The sequence below is a fragment of the Ammospiza caudacuta genome, chromosome 30 (genome assembly GCF_027887145.1).
Source record: "Ammospiza caudacuta isolate bAmmCau1 chromosome 30, bAmmCau1.pri, whole genome shotgun sequence".
Taxonomy (NCBI): Eukaryota; Metazoa; Chordata; class Aves; order Passeriformes; family Passerellidae; genus Ammospiza; species Ammospiza caudacuta.
In genome coordinates, this window is record NC_080622.1 from 2,867,554 (window position 1) to 2,884,169 (window position 16,616).

General features: G+C 54.6%; 1 protein-coding gene across 2 annotated transcripts in view; it reads right to left on the reverse strand.

The window, feature by feature from the left end:
* Window positions 1-443: 443 nt before the first annotated feature.
* BCAN (brevican) overlaps window positions 444-16,616 on the reverse strand; it is a 33,628-nt gene continuing 17,455 nt past the window's right edge. The window contains exons 8-16 of one of the 2 annotated variants that reach the window (XR_009275792.1): window positions 16,477-16,593; window positions 15,964-16,323; window positions 11,504-11,611; window positions 10,067-10,225; window positions 6,894-6,976; window positions 4,863-5,007; window positions 3,331-3,513; window positions 2,212-2,376; window positions 1,591-1,649 (exon numbers count right to left, since the gene is read on the reverse strand). Coding sequence is in view for 1 of the 2 variants with exons in the window: in XM_058821733.1 (XP_058677716.1) it covers window positions 842-867; window positions 3,331-3,513; window positions 4,863-5,007; window positions 6,894-6,976; window positions 10,067-10,225; window positions 11,504-11,611; window positions 15,964-16,593 (1,334 nt within the window). In the remaining variant the exon portion in view is untranslated. Of the gene's footprint in view, window positions 868-1,590; window positions 1,650-2,211; window positions 2,377-3,330; window positions 3,514-4,862; window positions 5,008-6,893; window positions 6,977-10,066; window positions 10,226-11,503; window positions 11,612-15,963; window positions 16,594-16,616 lie in introns of those variants that run through there. The other variant, XM_058821733.1, reaches the window with a different exon arrangement.

Here is a 16,616-nt window from a genome sequence, read left to right on the forward strand (position 1 = left end):
CATTTTGGGTGGTTTCCCCCTGTTTTTGTGGCTCCTGGGGTGTCTCTGAGATTTGGGAGCATTTTGGGGTGGTTTGTCGCTGTTTTTGGTGGCTCCTCTGGTGTCTCTGTGCCCAACTGTGGCACTTTGGGTGGTGTCTGTGGCTCCTGGGGCTGTCTCTGGGATTTGGGGGCATTTTGGGGGTGGTTTCCCCCTGGTTTTGTGGCTCCTGAGGTGTCTCTGGGATTTGGGGGCACTGTGGCGTGGTTTCTCCCTGTTTTTGTGGCTCCTGGAGTGTCTCTGTGCCCAGGCTCTCCCCTGCTGCCACCCTCCTTGCTTTGGGGCTGTGCAGTGCCACCCACCACTGTGCCAGCCCCCCCCCCCCCCCCCCCCAAATAACCAGCTCACCACTCTGTGCCATCTGTTTACTGGTTTTAATGCCCACAGCAGCACGGGGAGGGGGTTTGGGCAGCAGGTCCCCACTCCAAGCCTGCTGCAGCAGCTTCTGCCTCTCCAGGGAGGTGCAGGAGCCCCCCCAGACCCCTCTGGGTGGGTGCTGAGCTGCAGCAGAGCTCGGATGTCCCCATGCCAACCCCCAGCTGGATGGGAGGGTGATGCTGGCACGTTTCTGCCCGTGGTGTCCCCTGGATTTCAGCTCTGCTGTGACTTTGAGGACAAAATTCCTGTGCTGCATTTTGGGGCTCCGGGGGCTCCTTTCAATGGGCTCTTTTAATTTTTTTAGGATATTTTTGTACAGATATAAAACAAACAAAGGGGGCAGACACCCAACAGCGAGGTTTCACTCCATCGAGGTCTCCCAGTGCTGTCGCCATCCACACCAGTCCAGGCACTGGGGACCCCCTCACTTGTTGGGGGGCTCAGCCACACCTGGGGGGACACAGAAGTGCCAGATGAAGGGAAAGCACCACCAAAGGGGTGTCAGAACTCAGCACATCCCTCTGGGTGTCCAGAGTTGTCGAAGACCCCGTCAGGGGGCTCGGACACCCTGATGTAGTATATGATAGAGATAATTCATGCTATTAATGTATAAAATATTGTAAGATCCAAACTATGTCTTTTGACCACCCTGGTCAGGAGCAGTGTCTTATTCATATTCATCTAGTTCCAAGACTATGTCGAGATAACTTTGGGGTTTTTAACGTAAGAATGGAAACTTCCAGGTGATAATCACCTGCTTCCCTGGGTGCCAGGACCACTCAAGAGTGATTTTCACCTAGAAGATTGCATCTACCACGATGATTGATGGACCACCCTGTTACATGTGAATACTGACTGCCCTTGGCTGTGGTGGTTTTTGACGATCAAAATTCAATCTCACTGACAAATTAATAAATCATTGCTAAATTTTCTTATAAGTTGGCTCTCGATTTGATCATTTATAACACTGGCATGCTGCCCAGAACACCTGTGGATTTGATTTTGACCCTTGGAGCAAGTTGCCAGCTTTGTATGAGGACCTGAAAGTCACACAGGTTTGAATGGTGCAATAACAAAATGATCACAGGGTGAAAAAGTAGATTTTAGGATTTTTGGTTATGGGGACAAGATGGAGGAATCTGGGCGTGTCCAGCCTTTCTTCTTCTTCTTGTTCTCCATTTTCTGCTGTGATGTTGACACTGAGGGATTGGTTTAGAGTAGAGGTGCACTGTCTAACAGAGGCAATGGGTATTGGGAAGTAATTATAAATATGTTATATTTAGAGTAGAAGCTCACTGTCTAACACAGGTGATGGGTATTGGGAAGTAAGTGTAAATATGTTATATTTGGAATAGAAGCTCACTGTCTAACATGGGTGATGGGTATTGGGAATTAAGTGTAAATATGTTATACGTAGTTTGCAGTATAAAAGGACAACACAGACAGTGCCTGTGGCTGCCTTGCTGAGCAGACTGTGGGAATCCACAAAATCAGTGTTTTGGGAAAGCTGCAAAAGGCAGGCCTCAGATACAACAGAACTGTGAGTAGAGCCAAGCAGCAGCCATGAGATAGGTCAGCAGAAAAATTATTTAAACTGTAGAAAAAGCAAGAACAAATAGAACAATGGCCTGTGTATTAACGCTTGTCTGAATAGCTCTCTAAGCTGCAGAAAGTTTATCTAGCATGATATTAGGAAGGTTAAAGGTTAATAATAGAGCTCTGTGCATTGTGTTTTAAAGCTCACAAGCAGGTATTGTATAGGAAATAAGTAAGCATTGTTTTAACCAAAGGTACCTGTGCTTATGGTAGTTGGATAGAACTGCAGTCAATGCGCTTTTGCTTTGTGTGATTGGTCAAGAAGCTTATAAAGTAAGTTGTAACATTAAGATTTTGGCTTGCTGCCTGGAATGAGAGCTGCTGGCATCTTCCCATTGTCATAACCATGTAATGAGACTGATGCTGAAAAATAAAACAGCTCGAGGCACTTCCCAGAGCAGCCCCATCTCATTCGCATCTGTAAATAGCCCCCCTTGCTGGTGTCACAGACCTCAGCTGGGCAGAAAGAATATTTTATAGATAACATTTAATAAACAACCTCAAGACCAAAAAGTGAAGAGTCCAGATTAGTTCTTCAGCCACGTGGGCCGAAACAGAGACATCCTGCACATCTATTGAAGATTGCAATGCAAGATGTTTTCCATTACCATCTGTATGGCAGATTATCTTTGTCAAGTGGGCAGTTTGCCTTATCTCTCTCTTTGAGTGACCACATTCACACCTCCCTCGGGAGGGGACATTGCTGATAACAGACTATTGAATGTCACTGCATGGCTGATAAGAACTATAACATCCCATTGTGAGATGCTCCACCCAGAGGGAGGAGCCAAGCATTGCTACCCAGATATAATCCAGAGGTTTTTGAGACACCAATACGGCTTTCTCCACGGGATTCCCCAGAGGAACAGCAGCTGTCTCTTCTCCCACTGGATCTTCAGAGGAAGAATACATCCTTCTCTACAGATCCCCCTTGCTCCAACGGAACCACATCTGATACTTCAGGAGGGCTGCAGCCACAATTCCAATTTGACTGCCACCAACACCCCACAGGGTGTCAGGTTGGGTTCTGACTCTGTCAGTGTTGCTCTAGTGTACTGCATTGTTTTATTTTATCTTTTTTTTCCCTTCCCTATTAAAGAACTGTTATTTCCTGCTCCCATATTTTTTCCTGAGAGCCCCTTAATTTAAAATTTATAGCAATTGGGAGGGTTGGGGAGGGTTTACATTCTCCATTTCATGGGAGCCTCCTGCCTTCCTTAGCAGACTCCTGTCTTTCCAAAACCGAGACAACATCTCGGGGCAGCAACTCTCAACACAACCCGAGATGGGGGGTTCAGTGGGGGGCTCAGCACTCACCAGGCCGGCAGGAAAGCTGGGGGGGCTCCCAGGTGCCATCCTCGCGGCAGCGGATGATGGGCGAGCGCCGCGGGGCGAGCCCGGGCCGGCAGCGGTAGCGGGTGGTGGAGCCGATCTCGTAGCGCTGCTTGGCTCTGCCGAAGGCTCGGGCGTTGATGAGGGCAGGGGGGGGCCCACACTGCACTGCAAGGATGGGGGGTCATTGTAGTAAAGCCCCCCCCAGCCCGGAGCACAAACAGGAACATTGCATTTCCCAGCCCAGAAAGCCCAAAGGGGGATAAAGTCCCCCCTAGCCCCGAGCCCCAACAGGGGCATTGCAGTAAAGCCCCCCCAGCCCAAAAAGCACAAACGGGGGTAAAACCTCCCCAGCTCGGAGCCCAAATGGGGGTAAAGCCCCCCTCCAGCTCAGAGCCCAAGTGGGGGCATTGCAATAAAGCCCCCCCAGCTCAGACAACCCATACAGGGCATTGCAGTAAAGCCCCCCCCCAGCCCAGAGTTCAAAAAGGGGGAATTGCAGTAAAGGCCCCTCAGCCCCGAAAGCCCAAATGGGGACATTGCAATAAAGCCCCCCCAGCCCAGAAAGCCCAAACGGGGGTAAAGCTCCTCCAGCCTGGAGCCCTAACAGGGGTAAAGCCCCCCCAGCTTGGAGCCCCAACAAGGACATTGCAGTAAAGCCCCCCCCCAGCCCGGAGCACAAACAGGGGAATTGCAATAAAGCCCCCCCAGCTTGGAGCCCACACAGGAACATAGCATTTCCCAGCCCAGAAAGCCCAAACAGGAGTAAAACCCCCCCATCTCGGAACCCAAATGGGAGTAAAGCCCCCCCAGCCCTGAAAGCCCAAACAGGGGTAAAGCCCTCCCCCATCCCAGAGCCTAAAAAGGGGGAATTGCAGTAAAGCCCCCCCAGCCCGGAGCAAGCCCCAGAAAGCCCAAACAGGCTGAGGGCCCCATGCCCAGGACTCGTTTCCCCGCTGTGGAGGTGGTAGCAAACCCCCTCCTCGGGGTGGGGGTAAGACAGAGTGGAAATTTTCCAGAAATCTATTTTGATTGAGGTGAAATGTACATCTTTAAGTTAGCTCTGTAGCTTGCAAACATTGCTGTTTAATCTGACTGCCTGTTCTCCTGAAAATCAATGCTCTAAGAAACTGCTTCAGTGAAGGACAGAGATTAAAGGGAAGGGCAGACAGAGCAGGGCAACCTGACCCAGGAATTCTTGCTGATAAAGAAAAATTAGCGCAAATGTCATGCAAAATTTGTAAGAATGAATATGTATGAACCTACTGTGAACTTGTGAAACAATGAAATTATGACCAGTTGTGCAATTGCTTGCATGTGGATTTGAGAGGGAGCTAAAAAAGGATCTGGAATTCCCAGAGGCACTCATGTCATTTTAAGGGGAACCATCCTAATAATCGCTGTAATGAACATGCAACTTTCACAAATTTACAAATGTCACAAATTTACAACTTTACAATTTCACAAAAATCGTGCAGTTTGCTTGCTCCCACAAATCAGGGTTCAGCCCAGCTTACCCAGCCCCATCTTGCAGGTGTAGGACAGGTGGTAATTGCAGGGCACATCACTCCATTGCCCACCGTCGTGCCACACGATGACCACGCAGTTCTCCCCCGAGAGGAAATAGCTGTCAGGCTGCCCAGGGTGCCAGTTCTCGTAGAGCTGTGGGCACAGGGGGCACAGGGGGTGCAGGGGGCATCCAGCACACCCTGCAGGTGTGGGGGCAGCATCCTGGCAGTGCCACCCCCACTGGGACAGAGGTGCCACCTCCATGGCAAAGCCCAGGTGTGGCTCCCTGGGGTTGTTCTTGGATAGAAGTGGAAATAGGATGGAGGTGGAGAGGGTTAAGAGTATTGTGAAAAATGCATGTATTTTATCATTGGCTTTTTGCAAATATTGAAGTGAATATTATATGTGTTGTGTTAGGAAGTAATGCTGTATTAATTCTCTTAAGTAGTGTGCTATAGTTTTAGGTTATAAAAATTGTTAAAATAGAAACTATGCTATGTAGGATACTTTTTTTAAAGAAAGGACTTGCAGCAAGATAGCAGCCACAGGACACCTGAATCTGTCAGAGAAAGAGAATTTATTGCTCATTATCAGAAGAAACGAACTTCTTCCCACTTCAAAGGTGCTGTCAGGATTCAGAGGAAGAAGTTGATGATGACCAGACAGAATTCTGTGTTTGAATGGAATTTATGCATCATGTATGAGGTGTATGAATATGCAACAGGCTGTTGGTTTTAAGGGTTAATCCTTTGTTAACGGGGATCCTTTTTCGAGCTTGTGCTGCCCAGAAAAAGGCACCCGGACATCCATAACTCTTTGTCTCCATTGTCTCATATTGTCCTAATTCAAATTGTCCAAATTATTATTACTCTAATTGTATTACTATTTTTATAACCATTTTACTACTATTAAACTTTTACAATTTTAAAAACAAGTGATTGGCGTTTTTCACAGCATGAATGTATTTAGGACTAGTGAGAGGTCCATGACTTTCACTTGGACCTGCATCAAGATGAGTGGCTCCTAAAACCACTGTGTTACTATTATCCTTGGAAAGTAAGGAGAGAGGTTTTATACTCAGATACAAGAGTTAGCAGTTCTCACTGGTTTTACGTCTCCTCAGCAGGTAAGAAGGGTTTAACACCTATTTTTTAGAGTCTAATGTTCTGGTTGAAACTGTACTTGCATATGGGGATACCAGAGATTAGTTCAGGTTTGAGGATTAGGAGCATTATGGGGATTATATTTAGGGCTATGAGGAGATGTTCTGGTGTGGAGGAGTTTTGGACTGATGTGATGTGGGATGGGACAGTGCCTCGGTGTGACCGTGTTCACCGGAGTCTCAGGTTGAGGGAAGAGATGAGGATCTGACTCCATGTTTCAGAAGGCTTGATTTATTATTTTATGATATTTATTATATTAAAACTATACTAAAAGAATAGAAGAAAGGATTTCATCAGAAGGCTGGCTAAGAATAGAATAGGAAGGAATGATAACAAAGGTTTGTGACTCGGGCTCTCTGTCTGAGCCAGCCAGGCTGTGATTGGCCATTAATTAGAAACAACCAACATGGACCAATCAAAAATCTACTTGTTGCATTCCACAGCAGCAGATAATCAATGTTTATATTCTGTTCCTGAGGCCTCTCAGCTTCTCAGGAGGAAAAACCCTAGGGAAAGGATTTTTCAGAAAAGATGTCTGTGACATGTTGTGTCATTATGAGCATGCATAGGGTGTATGAGGCAATAAGGTGGATTGTATAGGGTGAAAGAGGCAATAAGTAGGATTGCAGCTCCTGTTAGGATAATTGTGAAGGCAGATCAGTTGTAAAGTGTGATTACAACAGTCAGTCGTGCTATGAGGTTTGCTGTTGGAGCGAGGGTTTGTCAGCTTAGCTAGGAGTGGGGATGCTCAGCCAGGTGAGGCAGGCAGCTCCTGCTTGGGAGCCCCAAAACCCGAGTTGGGGGGGAGGATAAGGAGGTGCCAGGCTGGTGGTGCCCGCCCTGTGAGGGCACCCAGGGCTTGGCAGCCCCACTTACCAAGGGGCTCCCGTCAGACCACTGGAAATCGCCCTCGATGGTGCGGTCGTTGAGGCCGATCCACTGGTACTCCCTGTACTGGTCTGGGGGACACGGGGGGTGTTGGGGACAGGGACACAGCCAGGTGGCACCTGCCAGGAGAGGCTGAAGGGCTGCTAAGGGACACGGGGTGTGATGGGGACAGGGACACAGCCAGGTGTGGGACGCAAGGACACACACAGGTGTGTCAGGAGGGGGCTGGAGGGCACCTGGGGTACACGGGGCGTGGTGGGGACAGGGACACAGCCAGGTGCCACCTTCAGGAGGGGGCTGAAGGGATATTGGGGGACTCAGGGGATGTTTGGGACAGGGACACAGCCAGGTGCCACCATCAGGAGGGGCTGAAGGGCTGCTGGGGGACATTTGGTGTGTTGGGGACATGGACACAGCCTGGTGCCACCTGTCAGGAGGGGACTGAAGGGCCCCTGGGGGACATGGGGCGTGGTGGGGACAGGGACACAGCCAGGTGTCAGGAGGGGGCTGAAGGGCCGCGCTCAGGGGGATTTGGGACCTGGGGGTATCCCTCGTCCTGCAGCAGGAAGGTGCTGGGAGGTTTGGGGACACCCCCAAGGGACATCGGGGAACCCCTTTGCCCCTGAGCCCCGGGGAGGCGGGACAGGACCGGCCGGGAGAGGGCGGCAGAGCCCGGGACCCGCCCGTCCCCACCTGTCCCCACCTGTCCCCACCTGTCCCTGCAGGTCCCCACCTGTCCCTGTAAGTCCCCACCCCGCCCTGCCAGTCCCCACCTGTCCCTGCAGGTCCCCACCTGTCCCCACCCGGTTCTGCTGGTCTCCACCTGTCCCTGCAGGTTTCCACTTGTCCCCGCCTGTCCCCACCTCTCCCTGCAGGTCCCTACCTGGCTATGCCAGTCCCCACCTTGCCCTGCCAGTCACCACCTGTCCTTGCAGGTTCTCGCCTGTCCTTTCGGGTCCCCACCTGTCCCTGTAGGTCCTCACTTTTGCCCTGCTGGTCCCCACCTGTCCCCACCTGTCCCCACCCGGTTCTGCTGGTCTCCACCTGTCCCTGCAAGTTTCCACTTGTCCCCACCAGTCCCCACCTGTCCCTGCAGGTTCCCACCTTGCCCTCCTGGTCCCCACCTGGCTATGCCAGTCCCCACCTTGCCCTGCCAGTCCCCACCTGTCCCTGCAGGTCCCCACCTGTCCCCACCCGGTTCTGTTGGTCTCCACCTGTCCCTGCAGGTTTCCACTTGTCCCCGCCTGTCCCTGCCTGTCCCCACCTCTCCCTGCAGGTCCCTACCTGGCTATGCCAGTCCCACCTGTCCCTGCAGGTCCTCGCCTGTCCCCCCCGGTCCCCACCTGTCCCTGCCTGTCCCCACCTGGTTCAGCTGGTCCCCACCTTGCCCTGACAGTCCCCACCTGTCCCTGCAGGTCCCCACCTGTCTGCACCTGTCCCCACCTTGCTCTCCCAGTCCCCTTTCAGGTCCAGCCAGTCCCTTTGTGTCCCTTTGTGTCCCTTTGTGTCCCTTTGTGTCCCTTGGTGTCCCTGTGAGGTCTCTCCTGCCCCTTCCTCCTCCTCCGCCCTCAGTTCCTTCAGGTTCTTTGCTCCCTGTCCTGTTCCCACAGCACTTCTCCCCTGCTCTGCCTTCCCCCATCCCTCCAAGGCTGATTTCAGGCAGGTCCTGGCTTTGCCTTCACATTTACACCCAATTTTCAAATTTACACACCCACCCCTCTGCCGCTCTGCCCACCCATCACTGGACTGTGGGATTTTGTTGGAAAAGGGACAAGATCATCGAGCCCAGCCATCCCCCACAGCCAGGGGCACCTCTGTCCCCAAGTGCCACATCCACAGGTCTCCTAAACCCCTTCAGCCACAGGCAGCATCTCCATGGAGGAATGTTCTCAATATCCAACCTAACCCTGCCCTGGTGCTGCTTCTCCTGCTCCTGAGCCTTTTTCCCTGGGAGCAGAGCCGGACCCCCAAGAGATTCCACCTTGTAAAAAGGGAGAATGTCCCCCCTGAGCCTCATTTTCTCCAGGTTGAGCCCCCTCTGAGCTCCCTCAGGAGTTCCAGAGCCCCTTCCCCAGCTCTGTTCCCATCCCTGGACACTCTCTGACCCCCAAGTGACTCCACCTTCCTGTCAGGGAACTCTAGAAACTGAAAAGGTCCCCCTTGAGTCCCACCTAAGCTCCCTCAGGTGCTCCTGAGCCCCTTCCCCAGCTCTGTTCCCTTCCCTGGACATTCTCCAGACCCCAACCCCCAAGTGACTCCATCCTGTAAAAAGTGAGAAGGTGCCCCCTGAGCCTCCTTTTCTCCAGGCTGAGCTCTCCCCACATCCCTCAGGAGCTCCAGAGCCCCTTCCCCACTCTGTTCCCATCCCTGGACACTCTCTGACCCCCAAGTGACTCCACCTTCCTGTCAGGGAACTATTGAAAGTGAAAAGGTCCCCCTTGAGTCCCACCTAAGCTCCCTCAGGTGCTCCAGAACCCCTTCCCCAGCTCTGTTCCCATTCCTGGACATTCTCCAGAGCCGGACCCCCAAGTGACTCCACTTTGTAAAAAGGGAGAATGTCCCCCCTGAGCCTCATTTTCTCCAGGTTGAGCCCCCTCTGAGCTGCCTCAGGTGCTCCTGAGCCCCTTCCCCACTCTGTTCCCATCCCTGGACACTCCAGAGCCCGACCCCCAAGTGACTCCACTTTGTAAAAAGTGAGAAGGTCCCCCCTAAGCCCCCCCTGAGCCCCCTCAGGTGCCCCAGAGCCCTTTCCCCACTCTGTTCCCATCTCCGGACACATTTCAGGGCTGAACCTGTCTGCTCCCACGTCTCTGCATGCACCATCCCTGTTCTGGCCTGTCTGTCTGTCTGTCTGTGTGTCCATCCATCCCTGCAGGGCCGGGCTCCACCTCCTGTCAACTCGCAGCCCTGCAGGGCTCGGCAGCAGGGAGGGGACAGCAGTGTCACACAGCAGCAACAGGGAGGGGACAGCAGTGTCACACAGCAGCAGGGAGGGGACAGCAGTGTCACACAGCAGCAGCAGGGAGGGGACAGCAGTGTCACACAGCAGCAGTAGGGAGGGGACAGCAGTGTCACACAGCGGCAGCAGGGAGGGGACAGCAGGGTCACACAGCAGCAACAGGGAGGGGACAGCAGTGTCACACAGCAGCAGTGTCACGTACCGTTGATGAAGTCCTGCTCCTCGGGGGTCAGGATGGTGGCCAGGTGCCCCCCGTGGTGCCTGCACTGGCTCTCGGCGTCCTCCCAGCTCCTCCGGGTGGAGAAGTGTCTGTAGCAGGAGCCCTGGAAGCTGTCCCAGCCCGGGCTGCAGCTCCTCAGGGCTGAGCCGTGCCAGGGGAGAGCGGAGAGGGTGAGCAGGGAGCCCACCTCACCCCAAACTCCTCATCGCCCCTCCTGTGTGCCCGCCGGGCTGCTGGGAGCTGGGCAGCGTGGCCAGGGGGGCACCAGGGCACTCACATGGGCACCCAGGGGACTCACATAGCCAGGGTGGCACCAGGGCACTTACATGGCCAGGGTGGCACCCATGACACTCACATGGCATCCAGGGCACTCACATGGGCACCCAGGGGACTCACATAGCCAGGGTGGAACCAGGGCACTCATATAGCCATGGTGGCACCAAGAGCACTCACATGGCCAGGGTGGCACTCACAGGCCAGGCTGGCACCAGGGCATTCACATGGCCAGGGTGGCACCCATGGCACTCACATGGGCACCCAGGGGACTCACATGCCAGGGTGGCACCAGGGCATTCACATGGGCACCCAGGGGACTCACGTGGCCAGGGTGGCACCAGAGCACTTACATGGCCAGGGTGGCACTCACAGGCCACGGTGGCACTCACATGGCCAGGGTGGCACCCATGGCACTCAGAGGCCACGGTGGCACTCACAGGCCACGGTGGCACCCATGGTACTCTCATGGCCAGGCTGGCACCCATGACCAGGGTGGCACCCATGGCACTCACAGGCCAGGCTGGCACCCATGGCCAGGCTGGCACCGGGGCACTCACATGGCCAGGCTGGCACCCATGGCCAGGCTGGCACCGGGGCACTCACATGGCCAGGCTGGCACTCACATGGCCAGGCTGGCACTCACATGGCCAGGGTGACACCAGGGCACTCACAGGCCAGGCTGGCACCCATGGCCAGGCTGGCACCGGGGCACTCACATGGCCAGGCTGGCACTCACATGGCCAGGCTGGCACCAGGGCACTCACATGGCCAGGCTGGCACCCATGGCCAGGCTGACACCCATGGCCAGGCTGGCACCGGGGCACTCACATGGCCAGGCTGGCACTCACATGGCCAGGCTGGCACCAGGGCACTCACATGGCCAGGCTGGCACCCATGGCCAGGCTGACACCCATGGCCAGGCTGGCACCGGGGCACTCACATGGCCAGGCTGGCACTCACATGGCCAGGCTGGCACCAGGGCACTCACATGGCCAGGCTGGCACCCATGGCCAGGCTGACACCCATGGCCAGGCTGGCACCGAGGCACTCACATGGCCAGGCTGGCACCCATGGCCAGGCTGGCACCAGGACACTCACAGGCCAGGCTGGCACCCATGGCCAGGCTGGCACTGGGGCACTCACGTCTCTCACAGCTGCTGCCCCCGTAGCCGGGCAGGCACAGACAGGTGAGCTGGGCGCCGTCCTCCACGCAGGTGCCTCCGTTCAGGCAGGGGTTGGGGACACAGCCACCTGCAAGGGACAGCAGCCGTGCTCACCACAGGGCTCAGCACCTCCCCGGTGCCCAGCAGTGCCACCTGGGCATCCTCAGCTCAGAGGATTTCTGCCAGCCTGAGCCTGGGAATTGTAGAGGAAAGAACTCGAACAATTATTATCTGTTTCTGTCAGCATCGGTTGGAGTTGTGGCTCTCCACTGTGTGTTCTTCATGGGCACTGATAGTGTGGGATGTTTCTACTTTGAGGCCAATTAGATAATTCTAATTTTGAGCTCACCAATAGTGGGAGATGTTTGTAATTTGAGGCCAATTAGATATTTTCAATTTTGAGCTCACCGATAGTGTGGGATGTTTCTGCTCTCAGACCAATTAGATGTGTCTCATTGCTTTGAAGCCAATTAGATTTTTCTGATATTTATTAGATATTAAATGTTTCTGATTTTTAGCTCACTAATAATGTGAGATGCTTCTGCTTTCAGACCAATTAGACATTGCTCATTTTGAGCTCACCAATAAAGTGAGATGTTTCTACTTTGAAGCCAATCAGACATTTCTCATTTTGAACTCACCAATAGTGTGAGATGTTTCTGTTTTCAGACCAATTAGATGTTTCTCATTTTGAGCTCACCAATAATTTGAGATGTTTCTCCTTTCAGACCAATTAGATTTTTCTGATTTTGAGCTCACCAATAAAGTGAGATGTTTCTACTTTGAAGCCAATTAGATATTTCTGATTTTTAGCTCACCAAGAGTGTGACATGTTTCTACTTTGAGACCAATCAGATGTTTCTCATTTTGAGCTCACCAATAATGTGATATGTTGCTAATTACAGACCAATTAGATGTGTCTAATTTTGAGCTCACCAATAGTGTGAGATGTTTCTGCTTTCAGACCAATTAGATTTTTCTGATTTTGAGCTCACCAATAAAGTGTGAGATGTTTCTACTGTGAAGCCAATCAGATGTTTCTCATTTTGAGTTCACCAATAGTGTGAGATGTTGCTAATTACAGACCAATTAAATATTTCTAATTTTGAGCTCACCAATAGTGTGAGATGTTTCTAATTTCAGACCAATTAAATATTTCTAATTTTGAGCTCACCAATAGTGTGAGATGTTTCTACTTTGCAGTCAATTAGATGTTTCTGATTTTGAGCTCACCAATAAAGTGAGATGTCTCTGCTTTCGGACCAATTACATTTTTCTAATTTTGAGCTCACCAATAGTGTGAGATGTTTCTAATTTGAGGCCAACCACCTTAGAGAGTCCCATTATTAAAGACCCTCTACTCTCATTAAACAAAACCTTCTGATCCTCCTCAAGAGTGGAGTTTTCTTTCCATCCCTGACTTAACATCCTCACCCCTGCAGTGTCCCACAGCAAGCAGGGCTCTGAGCTGCCTCTGGGGCCACCAGCTCTGGGCCAGGTGAGGCTCTCAGGTGCACCAGGAGGTGCCTGGAGCAATCCCACACCTCCCGTCCACCTCTGGGTGTGCACAGCCCAGCATCCCTGGCCCAGAGCTGGCCACACCTGGGGTTTTGGCCTCCCCTGGAGCACAGAGGTGAGAGATGGATGCTCTTATCTCCCTTTCCTTCAGAGCTGGATGCTCTTATCTCCCCTGGGCTCATTGCCACACCAGCCCCTGCCCCACTCCCTCTGCCCAGCTTGGGGCAGACATCTTTTATGAAAAATCCTTTCCTTGGGATTTTTTCCTGCTGAGAAGCTGGGAGGCCTCAGGAACAAAATGTTAACAATTATTATCTGCTGCTGTGGAATGCAACAGGTGCATCTGGGATTGGTCTCATGTGGTTGTTTCTAATTAATGGCCAATCACAGTCAGCTGGCTTGGACTCTGTCTGAGACACAAGCTTTTGTTATCATTCTTTCTTTTTCTATTCTTAGCCAGCCTTCTGATGAAATCCTTTCTTCTATTCTTTTAGTATAGTTTTAATGTAATATGTAAATATATATTAATATAATATATATAATATATTAATATAATTATTAATATAATGTATACTAATATAATTTATTAAAATAATAAATTAAGCCTGCTGAAACATGGAGTCAGATCCTCGTCTCTTCCCTCATCCCCAGACCACTGTGAATACAACCACACCATTTCCTGCTTTTCCCTGGCTGATGCAGCGTTTTGGGAGGGAAGCACAGACCATAAAGCCTTTGGCACATCCCAGCCCCGTGTCCTTGTCCTGTCCTTCTGGTGTCACCTGCAGCCTGGCCAAGGCTGGTAACTCAGCCAGCACTGCCCCAGGAGCCCGTTCTGGTCATTAATGAACGCGGAGCACAGCGTGTGCTCCCAGCTCAGTGTGATGAACGGCTGCTGCTCAGAGTCCTTGACCCATTCCAGCCCAATCACGCCCTGTTTTATGGTCCTGGGTTTGTGACAAGGACAATGCTGCCACCCTCACCCTCCCCATGAAGTGCTGGTGGCTCCCTGTGCAGCCCATCCATCCCCAGCAGAGCCAGGCATGGCACAGGATGGGTGGCCCAAAATGTCCCATGGCTGGCTCCTCCTGGGCATCTCTCCTTGCCAAGGCAAGGGCAGCCATGTCACGGGGTCTGGGCACCCTGCACAGAGCCTCCCTGGTGCCCTGGGGCTGGGCTGGGCACTGCCCTCTCTGTCTGCCTCTCACAATGCAGGAGGAGAGTGGGAACTCGGAATTTTGGGAGGAAATCACAGAGCTGGAGGCTGCCAGGCTGTGGATGCAAATGGAATTCCTAATTCAGGGCATTTCTTAAGCCCTGTGTGTGTTCTTGTTATGCCTTGGGGAGGGAGGGCAGGGACCCCACATGGTGCCCTGTGCTGCAAGGAGCGGGATGGGGCAGGGGATTGGCACTGGGATGGGCATCAGAGCTGGCATCACCCCAGGGGTGACCCCCACCCACCCACAGCAGCTCGTGGTGCCTCTGCTCACCCATCCCAGCCCCTGGGGGATGTGGCCCGAAGGATCTGCAGTGATTTTAGGGAGAGCTGCACAAGGCAGGGTGGTCTTGGTGGGGCTCTGTGTCCCCCGTGTGTCCCCCTGCTCATGCCATGCAGCATCCAGCCCTCACCCCCCTCCCAGGGCAGGGCAGGGTCAGTCCTGGGGGGGCAGGGAGGGGGAAAAGCAACCCCTGGTCAGTCCTGGGGGGGACATGGAGGGGGAAAAGCAACCCCTGGTCAGTCCTGGGGGGGACAGGGAGGGAGAAAAGCAACCCCTGGTCAGTCCTGGGGGGGACAGGGAGGGGGAAAAGCAGCCCCTGGTCAGTCCTGGGGGGGACAGGGAGGGGGAAAAGCAGCCCCAACCCTCTCAGGGCAGTGCAGGGTCAGTCCTGGGCAGTGCAGGGTCAGTCGTGGGGGCACATGGATGGGGAAAAGCAGCCCCAGCCCTCCCAGGGTCAGTTCTGGGGGCTCAAGGAGGGGGAAAAGCAGCCCCAGAGGAGTGCAGGGTCAGTCCTGGGGAGGACATGGAGGGGGAAAAGCAGCCCCTGGTCAGTCCTGGGGGGGACAGGGAGGGGGAAAAGCAGCCCCTGGTCAGTCCTGGGGGGGGATATGGAGGGGGAAAAGCAGCCCCAACCCTCCCAGGGCAGTGCAGGGTCGGTCCTGGGGGGCTCAAGGAGGGGGAAAAGCAGCCCCTGGTCAGTGCAGGGTCAGTCCTGGGCAGTGCAGGGTCAGTCCTGGGCAGTGCAGGGTCAGTCCTGGGGGCACATGGAGGGTGCAAAGCAGCCCCAGCCCTCCCAAACCCCCCACCAAGGGGTCCCTTCCACCCCATTCCCGGGCAGGGCAGGGCAGGGCCGGGGGCAGGGATTAGTTCGTCAGTGGGAGAGGCGCAAGGACGAAGGGAAGAGCTCGCCGAGATGCTTGTTCTACAAAGCTTTTAATTAATTCCCTTTATTAGTACCACGGTTAGTCAGAGCAGGGGCTAGGGCCGCCTTTCGCTTATCGGGGCTTTTTCATGGAAACAGTCATTAAAACACTTCACAGAAGTAGAAGAGATTTAAAGTGCGTGCAGAGATCAGACCAATTTGTTTGACAAATATGTGCTTCTCCAGACCTGGAACCTTCCCTTACCCAGCTGAGAGAGAGAGAGAGAGAGAGGAGACACGGACGGACAGACAGACAGACAGACAGAGGGCAGCAGTGAAGGAAAGGTGTCGCCTATCTCTAGTGCCACAGAGCGGCCAGCACGGCTGCCCCGAGGGCAAGGCTGGCACGGCAGGGACGCCGGGCAGAGCAGGCGCCCGCCCCGACGCTGGCCCGCTCGGTGGGCACGGCGGGCAGGGGCACGGCCGAGCTGGGGGTCCCTGGCACCACCACCCCCGAGGTGCCAGGACGGGGAGAGCTGAGGCCATCCCTGCGGGTCCCACCTGCTTCTCCCGGAACGGCCGTAAGGAAGCCCTCCACGGTGCCAACGGAGGGATGCTCTTCCTCCTCCTCATCCTCCTCATCCTCCTCCTCGGAAGGTGCAGCGGGCATCCCTCGCTGCGTGCCCGGGGCCGGTGCGGCGCTGCTGCGGGGCAGCCACGGAGTCGCTGCGGGCGAGGGGAACCACACGGCCCCCGAGTGCTCCTCTCCGTCCTCCTGCGGGGGCGCGGGGGGCAGCGGGGACACGCCGGGGCTCTCCCCGACATCTCCGGAGAGCTCGGCGTCCTCAGCCCCGGAAAACGGGGTGCTGGCCCCGCCGGATTTGTGCCCGCGGCGGGGGCTCCCAGCGCCTTCTCGGCTCTCTGAGGTGGCGGAATTGGCACCGGTTGGCGATGGCACTCGGTGCCCGGGTGGCCCGGGGGTGGCAGGGCCGCCCGGCCGCCCCAAGGCGTCCCGTGGAGGGTCCGGGCGCTGTGTGGGAGGGCGAGGAAAGCCCTCGGGAGGCTCCGTGTCACCTGCGGGGGCAGCCGTGGGTCCCTCCGGCTCCGTGGGGTGCCCGCGGTGCCGCCCTCCGGCCGGGCGCTCCGGGGATGCGCTGCCAGCTCTGCCCGGCGCTGCTCCCTGCGGCTCCTCTGCAAAGGGCAAGGCGGAAAGG